The sequence below is a fragment of the Epinephelus lanceolatus genome, chromosome 1 (assembly GCF_041903045.1).
Source record: "Epinephelus lanceolatus isolate andai-2023 chromosome 1, ASM4190304v1, whole genome shotgun sequence".
NCBI lineage: Eukaryota > Metazoa > Chordata > Actinopteri > Perciformes > Serranidae > Epinephelus > Epinephelus lanceolatus.
Window position 1 is genome coordinate 49,041,770 of NC_135734.1, and position 14,986 is coordinate 49,056,755.

Here is a 14,986-nt window from a genome sequence, read left to right on the forward strand (position 1 = left end):
TTATTCTCCAGGAGCTGATTCTTTCTGTGGGGTGATTTTCCACAACACATACCTTTTCAGATATCTCCTGAAAGTTTTGTCTCGTATGCCATAGATGATGGGACTAATAGATCGCGGCAGGACCTGTACAATAATATAACAAGCGAACAGGGAGTCTGAATAATTCTTAGGGAACGCTTGCAGCAGAGCCTGTTTGATCTGGGGGGCCACATATGTTACCATACAAAGCAGCAGCTGAAACCCATGGAGGATGATTGTGTTTCTGGCCTTTGTAGCATCTTTGCCAGCTGTTTGTGCAGTGAACAGAATTCTGAAGTAAGTGTAAAAGATAGTGACCCAAACCAGAACTAGAAACACTGAATATGTGATATCTCTCTTCTTGATGATGAGGGGATTTGGAAAGACAGTTTGTCTCAGGCAGAAGACTCTGGAGAGAAAGAAGTCCAGTGGCTCTGTGGCCAAAGTGATGAAGAGATCAGAGATAACAGACAATGTGCTAGTAGCCCAGATTAAACCAATCAGCATCAAGGTTCTCTTGACTGTACAGAGCTGCACATGGCGAAGGGGGAGACAGATGGCGATGTAGCACTCCACCGCCATGCAGGCCAGGTTCAGAGGGGTGTTTTCAGTGGTGAAAAGAGCAATCAGGATGAAGATGCAGCAGATGGAGACATTTATTTTGTAGATGGTGTAGCTGATGACAAACAGGATGACAGTCAGTATCACTTGGATCATGTCGTTGACCACCAGGTGAATAAAAAGGATGTAGCGTGGATTCATGTAGAATACCTGGATGGGTGGAACCACAGTATTTGCAAGGGTAGGAAAGGTTTAAAAACAGAGGAGAGATTGTTTCAGGGTTGACCTTATCAAATATTACATTGATGTTCGTGGTAACTTTTGGCCCATTTATGGTTGGTATTAACGTGATTTACATCTGGACATATTATCTGGATGTTGACTTTTCCACCTATTGCCAAGCTTTGAGATCTCAGTATTTTAACTGGCTTTGCAGGGCTGGCTAACTTGTCAGCAGACAAGCAAACAGTGTCCCAGATCAAGGAAAAAAATGCCACAGATGAGTCTCATTCACTTTTTGTGCGGAAAGACTTTCCAGCTGCTGTCACAACTAGAGGTGTACCCATTGTTCAGCTGGTGACCAGAATTGTCCAGTTTAAAGCTTGATTGGCCATGACTGGTGACGAGCCAGTCAGTCTCCAATATAGCAGATCCTGTGCTGATCAAATTTACATGCATGCGCCACACGATTTTTTCACGTTGTGCACACAGCTGCACGGTAACTGTGACGGTAACTAACTATTGTCACAGCAGTTGCAGCCTATTCTCATTCCCAGGTCATCAAATACAGACTCTTTTCACCTCCCCTCGTTTATGACTTTTCAACAGTTGAAGTTATTTCTAATAAAACGACTAGCATCAAATTTTATTCACTTATTTAGACGGACCGGAACAAATTGTGACTGTTTCCCGTGCTGCACCATGCTGCACATGGTTTGAAATAAGGATGCACAGATTTATTGGCTGAACATTGGTAATATCTGCTGATATTCGTCTTGGTAACTGCCATCGACCTATCAGCAAATAAGATGGAATTCACCGATGGCAATGGCTGATGTTTTTCTGTTGTGTCATATCAACTTTGCACAGGCTGAAAAGCAGGGCTTGAAACTAATGGTCACAAACTTAAATTTTCTTAAAAATCTTGGTCAATGGAAATTCTACCTACTCGTCAACCAAATGATTGGTCGATGCTGCATGTCATTTCTAGGTTAATTAATTGGCCACAGTGCACTCTACCTGCTGGCGTTGTGTGTCCAAGAAAGCGTTCTTTCCTGCCACAGAGCTCAACATTCTTCTGCATAGTTTTCTACATGTAGACAAGGGTTACATTGTCACCACTACAAAGGTCAAAGAGTGAATGTTTTGGATTAAAGACGTGCTGCTTTCTGTGTTGAATATACTTTGATATTGCAATGTGACTCCTCTCAGTGACGGACTGTAGCTCTCCTTGAACTTTGTTCTATTTGTACTTGTTGAGAATCATCCCTAATGTTTAACTGTATGCGTTTTTGTTTAAATGCTTAAGGATGGCTAGTTAGCTTTCATCAATGCACTTCCAGGTCCAACAGGCAGACCGGGTGATGTCACAAATCCTACATCCACACTTGTGATCATCTGTGGTTCCTGTAGAGCTGATGATGATGTACCTATTAATTTTCTACCTCAAATCTAAAAGAAATTACTTATCGCTGGTAGCATGGCATTAAAGGAATATCAGACCTGGTGTTTGCAGAAGGTGTGAATGAGGCTCGCATTGATGTAGTTGATGGAGATCCCGAGAGCCACAACAATCACATTCTTGGTCACAGCTTTAGAGAAGGAGTCTGCATACCGACCTGTCACGTTGGCAGATGACTCATTCATCTCTTGAAAGCCAAAGTTTAACCTAACAGAACATAAGACAAATGCTTTTGAATAGAGGAAGCAGCTCAAGTCAACACAAGTTTCTGTTAAAGACAACCAAGTGGTGTCAGTAATCACTCTAATGCCAACACAGTGCAGCAGAAAAATCACACTTGTAACTACTGAACTACGCATGTCAGTGTTGTCATATGTGTAAAGCAATGCAGGGGAGAGTGGCTGTAATTGCAGTGCGTTACAGTTGAACACACTTGCTGTGTAAATGTCATCATATAGGCATATGGCTGGTACAGTAGTAAACATCCAATGAAATCAATGTAAAAACAGATTTTTTTTTGGTTTTGTGCCGTTTTTTAAGCTGTGTTACAAACATAACTGACACTGTTACAATTAAGACTCATGCACTTTATTTGTAACATCGGACAGCATCCACTTTTGGTCCATTCCTCACAACTTGTTTTCTCTATCAAAAAACTTCAAGTGGTTTTTGATAGCAGACATATGTAGGTCATTTGCCTGGAAATATTACACATTCAGGTAAAACAATCTGTGAGTAAAAGAGTGAAAAGTAAAAAAAAAATTACAATTGTAGTGATTCTCCCTGAGCAGTAGTAGTTTCATCTGACGACAGAATGAAAATGTGCAACAATATTTTTGGCAAACACTTGATATCAAACAAAAGCCAGAGACTGTATCATATCAAGTTGCTCTGAAAACTTACTCTCTAACTAACTCACTGTCTAAGCCTGACCATCAAAGCCTCTCATCTTTTCTCAGTTTTTTCTTTTCATACTGCTTTATACTACAATTAGAAGGGAAAATGGTACTTTTTACTCCACTACATTTGTCTGTCATCTTTAGTTACTTTACAAAAAAAATTCTTGCAGAAAATATTCAAAGAATTTATAAAATATGATATTTAGTTATAATGATTAGTCCATTAATCAATTAGTTGGTTGACAGAAAATTAACTGGCTACTATTTTATGTTTAAAATCATTTGTCATTTATAACAATTTCATGATTGTGAAGATTTGTTGCTTTTCTGTTGAATAATGTTAATAATTGTAATATATTAGTAATAATGTTGAGGTTTGGACTGTTGGTCGGACAAAACAATTATTGTGAAGTTGTAATGTTTGGCTCCGGGTCATTGTTATGTCATTTCTCATTATTTCCTGAATTTTTACAAACCAATTAGTTGATTAATGGAGGAAAAAATCAGCGGATGAATCCATAATTACAATAATCAATATTTAATATTTAAAAATGAGCTCCACCTCAGCCAACAACAGTAAAATCCTGTTTTCAGATTGACATAAAAGCATGAATCATAATCTAATGATATACTGTAATATATGATAACGTAAGAGTCACAGGAGATACTTTTCTGCATTGAGTACTTTTATTCTTAATACTTAAGTACTTTTTTATTATTATACTTACCTTTACTTTAGCAACATTTCCAGTGCAGGACTCTTCCTGCACTGAATAATGATAAATGTGAAACGAGTAATGTTGCACATAGACTGTAAAAAATAACAGGCTTTGAAAATAGTCTTAACACCTTCCATTGATACCACATCTTGTGTTTTTTAATCAACTTAATCATCTGGAGAAACTGTGTGATGAGTTCATGTCAGAGAAGATTAATTCTGCACACAGATATTTTATGATTAACAGCATGAGAGACAGAATAACTCACCTCAGGCAGAAGATCAAAGCATCAGTCTAAAATATAAAAATCAATATTTTACTCACCAGAATTGACATTAATGCAAAAGTCATCACAAACAGACCTATGTAAATGTAACCAACAACAGAGCTGGTGACTGCCTGATGATAAACAGTATCAGTTTTACAGTTAAAGGAAAATGAATTAACTGATGACATTTCAGTGTCAGAGTTTGGAATACTTAATGTGACATTTTTGGATATTTGACTACAGTGTGCAGCAGATGGTACTTACCTTAGTTAATGCATCTAGACATGGACACCAACAAAAGGGCTCCAGTAAATCTCGGACTTTATATGGGGTGTGTTTAGGATTCAGCAGTGTGTGTATGTTTGTTGAGGTGTCAGATACACACATGTCGTAGATAGGTGTGTGTATTTGTGTCTACAATTACAAGTGTGATTTGACACAGTATCGGTGACCGGCCTCTAGCCGCTGTAAAAGGATGGCTTTTTTTGTCGATGTCTAATGCTTAAGTCACAGCCCAGGCGTCGGTATTCAATTTTGTAATGAGACTGGCTTGGACTGAATTGTAGTAGACAATATTAAAAAAACAAATATCAATTTCAGAAATTCATTCAGAAATACCAAACTAGCAGTAAACATCAACTGTAAGGTGCAACACATACCGTGGCCATACGCCGCGCGCCTCCATTATATTCTATGAACAAACCCACACCGGCACCAGCCGACACTCTCCTTCAGCCCACTGCTCTATTTCCAGCGCAGCCGGCGCTGTGAGTAAAGCCTTTTATGTACGTCTCGGCCGCCATAGTATCAACTCTGGTTGCAGCTTTCAAAGGGGTATCTGGATGCTTAATGTTAAGTTTTTCAAATTTTTAATAAGACGATTTTGATAAGAAACTCACCTGTGAAATCCAAGTTGTTGTTGCCTCAAAGTTTTTCCTCTTCTTCTTCCGTTGATAGCAGTTGGCAACCGTTGGCAACTAGTGTCGGTACAGCAACCTAGCGGGCTGGGGTGGGAAATACACTTTAGTGTCGACAATGCCGCTGCGCGCCGCTGCCAATGTGTGTTGGGGGGCGGCACTTGATGGCCACAGCGCCGCACCGCGCCGGCGGCAGTGTGTGTTGCACTTAAGTATCATTACACTGTGTTGATATTGTAACCAGCTTGGGTATTAATGTGTTTAAATGTTTTTTTACAAAAAATGTGATACAAGTGCAGAATCTGAGTCATTTTACTTTCAGGTATATGAACATGTTTTTCAGCAGGACCCTTTTTTCATTTACATTGCTCACATTTCAGATTGGAACACATTTCTTTTTTCACTAAACATTTTTAATACAGTTTTGTAGGACTCAGGGTTTGTTTTTTTTTTTTTTTTTTAATTTTTTAAAGATATTTTTGCCTTTATAGATAGGACAGTTAAGCGTGAAGGGGATGGAGAGAGAGGGGAAATGACATGCAGCAAAGGGCCACAGGCTGGAGTTGAACCTGGGCCGCTGTGGCAACAGCCTTGTACATGGGGCGCTTGCTCTATCCAGTAAGCCACCGACGCACCGGACTCAGGTTTTTGAGGAAAAACATTTCAACCCTCATCAAATGGCAAGTGAAAAATAAAAAGTATACACAAACAGGCCTGCATCAGCAAAACTATGATGAGCATTTCTTGAAATATACTCCAGGAGCTGATTCTTACTGTGGGGTTATTTTCCACAACACATACCTTTTCAGATATCTCCTGAAAGTCTTGTCTCGTATGCCATAGATGATGGGACTAATAGATCGTGGCAGGACCTGTACAATAATGTAACAAGCGAACAGGGAGTCTGAATAATTCTTAGGGAAAGCTTGCAGCAGAGCCTGTTTGATCTGGGGGGCCACATATGTTACCATACAAAGCAGCAGCTGAAACCCATGGAGGATGATTGTGTTTCTGGCCTTTGTAGCATCTTTGCTAGCTGTTTTTGCAGTGAACAGAATTCTGAAGTAAGTGTAAAAGATAGTGATCCAAACCAGAACTAGAAACACTGAGTACAAGATATCTCTCTTCTTGATGATGAGGGGGTTTGGGAAGACAGTTTGTGGAACACAGAAGATTCTGGAATGAAAAAAGTCCTGTGGTTCTGTGGCCAAAGTGAAGAAGAGATCAGGAAGAGCAGACAATATGCTCGTCACCCAGATTAAACTGATCAACATCAGTGTTCTCTTGACCGTACAGATATGCGGGTGGCGAAGGGGGAGACAGATGGCGATGAAGCACTCCACTGCCATGCAGGCCAGGTTCAGAGGGGTGTTTGCAGTGGTGAAAAGAGCAATCAGGATGAAGATGCAGCAGATGGAGACATTTATTTTGTGGAGAACGTAGCTGATGACAAACAGGATGATGGTTAGCGTCACTTGGATCGTGTCGTTAACCACCAGGTGGATGAAAAGGATGTAGCGTGGATTTATGTAGAATATCTGGAAGGTGGGAAGAAAAGCACACATGAGGGGAAAAATTATTTTAAAAAACCTAGAGCTTTAAGTTTGAAACAGGGACACCATGCTCATGTTTTATCGGGCATTTCAAATACTTGTGCCAGTTGTCAGTCATTTGAGTTCAACAGCGACATTACTTAGCTAGCTGCTTAATACCTGAACACAATAACATTGTGATTTCATCTTAACAACATATTAATGGTTCTGCTTGTCTGGTACATCAGTCCCCCAGCTCAGCTGCTGCATCCACTTTCATCTGTTTATCCAGGGCTGGGTCAAGGAGGCAGCAGGCTGAGCAAGGAACTTCAGGAACTCCCTCCTCCCAGAAATACTTCATCACTGTTGATGTGGCACCAAGCTGCCTATCCATCTCATATGCAGACACAGCTCTTACGTTGGTTGTACAGGGACCAGGTGGCTTGTAACTAGCATTGGGAACTGAACATCGAGACGAGCATGTGACGGTTTTGGGTACCCAAAGTTTCTTTTCCTATTTCGGTTCTGCTTATCGGTTCCAAAGTGTCAAACTCGCAAGCTCCCTTGCTGACGCACGTATCCAGTCCATACAATCAACTCATCGAACAAACAAGCAGCAGTTTCACACACCAATTTGAACGAAACAATGTTTTTTTTTCTCCAGACAACTGGTGTGCAGTTTCACGCAGTTGACAATGAGGCATGGAGTTGCACGCATCAATTCAGTGAGCACACAACAGTTTGCTCCTCATCAGACAGCTAAACAAACGTGTGACAGAATCAAAGGTAGAGAAATGTGAAAGAGATAATGACTGTATGTACTCGCTTAAAATCATTCTGGTCGCTATGTTCGCTGATATGGCATTCTTTGATGAAAACGATATAGCCTGCGAGATATGCAAACTGGCTACTCACCAGTGAAGTACTACCCGATTTGGTTCCCCTGCCTGTTCCCCTTTACACCACTAAACTGAAATCCTCGCGTGAAATCCTGTGCGTAAACACCCATACTGCATTGTGACATCTACGGAACAGTTACGTAAACCAACTAAGGCTGCTGTGCAAAAATACAGGTGGTACACTGGTTACTGCTAGGAGCGCTAGTTTTTATTCCCCAGTACAGTGGGCTACAAGCAGCGAGGAAGAGAGCAGTTACTATCTCCCGGCTGTGTTTTTTTCACTGAGTGTTAGGCATGCATGGAGTGTATAACCGATCAAAAGTGTGGGTTCACTTCACTCCTAAGGATAACGACAAGGCAGCGTGCAACATCTGTTTGAAGGTGATCAGCTCAGCCAAAGAATGCACATCAAATATGAGCAAACATTTATGAATGCATGGGATCGGTCTTAACGAGTGCTCAGTGTTCGGATGCTTGGCGGTCGTCTCCATCTCCCCCTCTTAGTCATGCTCCTCTCCCAAATGAACAAGTTGAAGGCGCAAGTGTGAGTACCTCGCAGGAGGCGGCAGCAACACCTGGCCGTGACACAACGTTCACGTTGGCCTTAAAAGGTAAAATGAGCAAAGAAAAGAGAGAGGAGTGCCACAGGGTGGTAACAAAATTTATAGTGAAAGGACTACACCCATTCTCAGTTGTGGAAGCCCTCGAATTTAGGTAGGCCTATGCCCTGCAGTGTTTGAAAAGAATAATTAGGCTGTTTTTAAATGGTGATTGGGGAGGCTAACTGATTTAATATTTAATTGCAGAGAAATGCTGGAGGTCCTAAATCCTAAATACACCCCACCCTACAGGGACAACCTGTCCAATGTACTGATACCAGCCTGGCACAAAGTTGAACAGGACAAGATGATGACTGAGCTGAGTAATGTCCGCAAAGTTGCACTGACCAGTGATGCCTGGGCAAGCATAGCCCAAGACCACTATCTTACAGGGACAGTGCACTATATCACTGAGGGAAAGATGAAGCAATATGTGCTCAAAACACAGGCAGTCTGCACAGCACAGACAGGAACCGCTGTGGCTGAAGAAATAACTGAGATTCTAGAAGAGTTTGCCATAATCACGAAGGTGGGTCGGTATGAGAAAAAAAAAAAAAAAAAACGTTCGGTTTTTGTGAGAAACCGCATCAAGTCGGTAATACCGGATTTTCGCCACTTGGGAGTGACAGTAACACATTGTTTCTTTTATTCCTTACAAATAAATTTGCAGGTTTAGCTTACTCAATCAGTGCAAACAAGGGTTGCCTCCTTCGTGTGGCTCAAAGCCAAAGTGTTGCAATATTGGCGCATTCTTTGATTTCTTCGAGACTAAATTGTCCGCCATTATCGACTTCCCGTCCTTACATCTGATTATCTTGCAGCTTGGTGGTGGGATAGGAGAGGAACCTATCCTTTACTGTCAGAGGCAGGGTTCTCCTACTTATGTGTACAGGGCTCCTCAACCCCAAGTGAGAGATTCTTCTCGACTGCGGGGAACACACTGAGCTCAGAACGATCTCGCATACTACCAGAAAAGGCAGACATGCTTGTGTTCCTAAGCAAGAACAGTTGATGCATTCATCTTTAACAAAGGCTACAAAGCCTATCCACTTGCTTTGATGACAGTGTTGGGGGAAGTTACTCCAAAAAATACTCAGTAACAAGTTACCAGTTACTTCTTTAACTTCGTTACTTTATCCCCTACTTTTCATTTTGGCCTTTTAACCTTGTATACAAAACGTTGGTCCTTAAAAAACACATTTGTGTGGAACTTTTTCATTTTGTGTCCCTTCATTTAGAGGGAATGAGTGAACTGTGTTCTCAGGGTGGTCTCAGGGAGATTTTATACTCTGCCCTGGAATTTGAAATGCAGTTTGAATATTATGCAAATTACTACTGAGATGTTCTTTATATAAAAATAAATGTTTTTTTTGTTTGTTATGCAAACATTTGCCCTAATTTTTTCATGTTTTGTGGAACCAATAAGAACCGGAATCGATAGGCAGAACCGAACCCGACAAAATCTTAACGATACCCAACCCTACTTGTAACACAACCCCGGTACCCTGTAAACATGCAGTACCCCCAACAGGACTCCCAGGGGGACACTGTCATAAGCCTTTTCCACATCCACAGATCACATGCAGAGTGGACGGGCAAACTCCCATTACCCTTCCAGCAACCTGGTTCACTGTTCCACAACCAGGACTGAATCCACATTGCTCCTTCAGAATGTGAGGTTTGACAGTCGGTCAGAGCCTCCTTTTCAGCACCCTGGAGTAGACTTTCCCAGGGAGGCTGAGCAGTGTGTTACCCTGATAATTGTTGCACACCCTCCCGCCCCCCTTTTTTTTTAAAAAAAATGGGGACCACTACCCCGGCCTGCCACTCCACAGGCACTGTACCTGACCTTCAGGCAACACTGAAAAAGTGTGTCAGCCAAGACAGTCAATCATGTCCAGAGCCTTCAGCATCTCAGGGCAAATATTATCCACACCTGGAGCCTTGCCACCGAGGATGTTTTCAACTACCTCAGTGACCTCTGCCAGGGATATGGACCAGAGTTCCCCCGAGTCTTCAGACGTTGCGTCCTCCACAGAGGATGGGACGGTTGGGTTCAGGAGTTTCTTGGCCCGACTACGACCTCCACAATGAAGGCTTTGAACATGGACCACTCAGATTCTATGTCCCAAACCTCCCCTGGACAGACATTCCCAGTTCACCCTCTCTACACATTTGTGTTTACCAGGTCTATCTGGCAGCCCCCCGCCATCTGATCCAACTCACCACCAGTTTATGATCAGTTTACAGCTCTGCTCCTTTCTTCACCTTAGTGTCCAAGACATAGAGCAGCAGATCTGATGATACAACCACAAAGTGGATCATTGATTTTTGGCCGATGGTGTTCGATACCAACTACGGGTCAGGTGCTCCAAATTGCTGTTTGGTGCACAAGCAGAAACAACAGTCTGAGACGACCCTCTCGTTTCCTGGGGAGAACTCCAACACATCAGTGATAAGGGGCTTGTGAGTTTTTCCACGCCAACTTGGTGCCTCTCACTCTGGTCAACCCCAGAAAAGTTTCAAAAGTGCTACACACAGTGCCGTGTGTAGAGGTGAGCCCAACCAGCTTTGCTTCCTTCCCTGCCAGATAAATGATGTTCCACATCCCTGAAGTCAGTCTTGGATGCTAGGGGGCAGCGTGCCTGGGTTCCCGCCCCTGCCTGCCACCCGGCACACACTGCAATGTGCAGGGTAGATTGATGTACATAATATGGAGCCAAAGTTCACAAGCAAAAATTCCTTCTGGAAGCTTTTGGCCATGCACAGTTTACAAGATAAAGCTCAATGAGCTGATTGGCGCGTGAGTCAGTCACACTTTAGGGACTGCAAATGAAACTCCCGAGCAGAAAGACCCACGGCTTCCAGGTCAGATAAAACAGCAACAGAGAGGGTGTTTTGTAAAAGATGAAGATGGTGTGTTGGCGTTGCTCTACTGTTGTAGGATTTGTGAATTGAAACACATCCAACATGTTAACATACCTTTGACAGCATCACCCACACATGCCTATGATCTGGATGAGGACAAAGCAAACTGTATTTTGGCTTAAAGAGCAATAGATGTTTTTCAGTTTTATTGCCTGTTCAGGCCTGTTGTCATTTGGGAAAGTGTTTGTATTGTGTGATAAGTCAGTGTTTGAAATGTTCTTTGTTTTTATAATTATAACAGTGGTGTGATGGATACGTCACCTGCTCCTGATTGGTTAGGACAAAACAAAGCAAAAATAATCCCACACAGTAAAGAATATGAGCATGATGTTTCTTTTTCTTTTATCTATCTATATCTATATCTATATATACAGTACAGGCCAAAAGTTTGGACACACCTTCTCATTCAATGCGTTTTCTTTATTTTCATGACTATTTACATTGTAGATTCTCACTGAAGGCATCAAAACTATGAATGAACACATGTGGAGTTATGTACTTAACAAAAAAAAGGTGAAATAACTGAAAACATGTTTTATATTCTAGTTTCTTCAAAATAGCCAGCCTTTGCTCTGATTACTGCTTTGCACACTCTTGGCATTCTCTCCATGAGCTTCAAGAGGTAGTCACCTGAAATGGTTTCCACTTCACAGGTGTGCCTTATCAGGGTTAATTAGTGGAATGTCTTGCTTTATCAATGGGGTTGGGACCATCAGTTGTGTTGTGCAGAAGTCAGGTTAATACACAGCCGACAGCCCTATTGGACAACTGTTAAAATTCATATTATGGCAAGAACCAATCAGCTAACTAAAGAAAAACGAATGGCCATCATTACTTTAAGAAATGAAGGTCAGTCAGTCCGGAAAATTGCAAAAACTTTAAATGTGTCCCCAAGTGGAGGCGCAAAAACCATCAAGCACTACAACCAAACTGGCACACATGAGGACCGACCCAGGAAAGGAAGACCAAGAGTCACCTCTGCTTCTGAGGATAAGTTCATCCGAGTCACCAGCCTCAGAAATCGCAAGTTAACAGCAGCACAGATCAGAGACCAGATGAATGCCACACAGAGTTCTAGCAGCAGACCCATCTCTAGAACAACTGTTAAGAGGAGACTGCGCGAATCAGGCCTTCATGGTCAAATAGCTGCTAGGAAACCACTGCTAAGGAGAGGCAACAAGCAGAAGAGATTTGTTTGGGCCAAGAAACACAAGGAATGGACATTAGACCAGTGGAAATCTGTGCTTTGGTCTGATGAGTCCAAATTTGAGATCTTTGGTTCCAACCGTCGTGTCTTTGTGAGACGCAGAAAAGGTGAACGGATGGATTCCACATGCCTGGTTCCCACTGTGAAGCATGGAGGAGGAGGTGTGATGGTGTAGGGGTGTTTTGCTGGTGACACTGTTGGGGATTTATTCAAAATTGAAGGCACACTGAACCAGCATGGCTACCACAGCATCCTGCAGCGACATGCCATCCCATCCAGTTTGCGTTTAGTTGGACGGTCATTTATTTTTCAACAGGACAATGACCCCAAACACACCTCCAGGCTGTGTAAGGGCTATTTGACCAAGAAGGAGAGTGATGGAGTGCTGCGGCAGATGACCTGGCCTCCACAGTCACCGGACCTGAGCCCAATCGAGATGGTTTGGGGTGAGCTGGACCGCAGAGTGAAGGCAAAGGGGCCAACAAGTGCTAAACACCTCTGGGAACTCCTTCAAGACTGTTGGAAAACCATTTCAGGTGACTGCCTCTTGAAGCTCATGGAGAGAATGCCAAGAGTGTGCAAAGCAGTAATCAGAGCAAAGGGTGGCTATTTTGAAGAAACTAGAATATAAAACATGTTTTCAGTTATTTCACCTTTTTTGTTAAGTACATAACTCCACATGTGTTCATTCATAGTTTTGATGCCTTCAGTGAGAATCTACGATGTAAATAGTCATGAAAATAAAGAAAACGCATTGAATGAGAAGGTGTGTCCAAACTTTTGGCCTGTACTGTATGTATCTAAATATATATCTATATATATATATATATATATACATATATATATATCTTTACATACACACATACATATTTATATATACAGTACAGGCCAAAAGTTTGGACACACCTTCTCATTCAATGCGTTTTCTTTATTTTCATGACTATTTACATTGTAGATTCTCACTGAAGGCATCAAAACTATGAATGAACACATGTGGAGTTATGTACTTAACAAAAAAAGGTGAAATAACTGAAAACATGTTTTATATTCTAGTTTCTTCAAAATAGCCACCCTTTGCTCTGATTACTGCTTTGCACACTCTTGGCATTCTCTCCATGAGCTTCAAGAGGTAGTCACCTGAAATGGTTTCCACTTCACAGGTGTGCCTTATCAGGGTTAATTAGTGGAATTTCTTGCTTTATCAATGGGGTTGGGACCATCAGTTGTGTTGTGCAGAAGTCAGGTTAATACACAGCCGACAGCCCTATTGGACAACTGTTAAAATTCATATTATGGCAAGAACCAATCAGCTAACTAAAGAAAAACCAGTGGCCATCATTACTTTAAGAAATGAAGGTCAGTCAGTCCGGAAAATTGCAAAAACTTTAAATGTGTCCCCAAGTGGAGTCGCAAAAACCATCAAGCGCTACAACGAAACTGGCACACATGAGGACCGACCCAGGAAAGGAAGACCAAGAGTCACCTCTGCTTCTGAGGATAAGTTCATCCGAGTCACCAGCCTCAGAAATCGCAAGTTAACAGCAGCTCAGATCAGAGACCAGATGAATGCCACACAGAGTTCTAGCAGCAGACCCATCTCTAGAACAACTGTTAAGAGGAGACTGCGCGAATCAGGCCTTCATGGTCAAATAGCTGCTAGGAAACCACTGCTAAGGAGAGGCAACAAGCTGAAGAGATTTGTTTGGGCCAAGAAACACAAGGAATGGACATTAGACCAGTGGAAATCTGTGCTTTGGTCTGATGAGTCCAAATTTGAGATCTTTGGTTCCAACTGCCGTGTCTTTGTGAGACGCAGAAACGGTGAACGGATGGATTCCACATGCCTGGTTCCCACTGTGAAGCATGGAGGAGGAGGTGTGATGGTGTGGGGGTGTTTTGCTGGTGACACTGTTGGGGATTTATTCAAAATTGAAGGCACACTGAACCAGCATGGCTACCACAGCATCCTGCAGCGACATGCCATCCCATCCGGTTTGCGTTTAGTTGGACGATCATTTATTTTTCAACAGGACAATGACCCCAAACACACCTCCAGGCTGTGTAAGGGCTATTTGACCAAGAAGGAGAGTGATGGAGTGCTGCGGCAGATGACCTGGCCTCCACAGTCACCAGACCTGAACCCAATCGAGATGGTTTGGGGTGAGCTGGACCGCAGAGTGAAGGCAAAGGGGCCAACAAGTGCTAAACACCTCTGGGAACTCCTTCAAGACTGTTGGAAAACCATTTCAGGTGACTACCTCTTGAAGCTCATGGAGAGAATGCCAAGAGTGTGCAAAGCAGTAATCAGAGCAAAGGGTGGCTATTTTGAAGAAACTAGAATATAAAACATGTTTTCAGTTATTTCACCTTTTTTTGTTAAGTACATAACTCCACATGTGTTCATTCATAGTTTTGATGCCTTCAGTGAGAATCTACAATGTAAATAGTCATGAAAATAAAGAAAACGCATTGAATGAGAAGGTGTGTCCAAACTTTTGGCCTGTACTGTATACATAGCGGCTGATATCTTCCTCAGTAATTCATTATTACTTCCTACATGCCAAATGAATATCAGACCTGGTGTTTGCAGAAGGTTTGAATGAGGCCTCCATTGATGTAGTTGATGAAGATCCCGAGAAGCACAACCATCACATTCTTGGTCACAGCTTTAGTGAGGGAGTCTCGAGACTGTACAACCACAGTCACATTGGCAGATGATGTGTTCATCTTTCGAAACTGAAAAGAAAAGATTAAAAAA

The 14,986-nt window shown here is 42.2% G+C and overlaps 2 protein-coding genes across 2 annotated transcripts; both read right to left on the reverse strand.

Moving 5' to 3' along the window:
• On the reverse strand, positions 1 to 2,445 carry LOC117256888 (odorant receptor 131-2-like). The gene is made up of 2 exons (XM_033626627.2): positions 2,302 to 2,445; positions 1 to 789 (listed from the first exon to the last, which is right to left on the reverse strand). The coding sequence occupies exons 1-2, from the start codon at positions 2,443 to 2,445 to the stop codon at positions 1 to 3; spliced, it is 933 nt and encodes a 310-aa protein (XP_033482518.2).
• Positions 2,446 to 5,833: 3,388 nt separating this feature from the next.
• On the reverse strand, positions 5,834 to 14,955 carry LOC117256887 (odorant receptor 131-2-like). Its single transcript, XM_078172266.1, has 2 exons — positions 14,806 to 14,955; positions 5,834 to 6,601 (listed from the first exon to the last, which is right to left on the reverse strand). The coding sequence occupies exons 1-2, from the start codon at positions 14,953 to 14,955 to the stop codon at positions 5,834 to 5,836; spliced, it is 918 nt and encodes a 305-aa protein (XP_078028392.1).
• Positions 14,956 to 14,986: the final 31 nt, after the last annotated feature.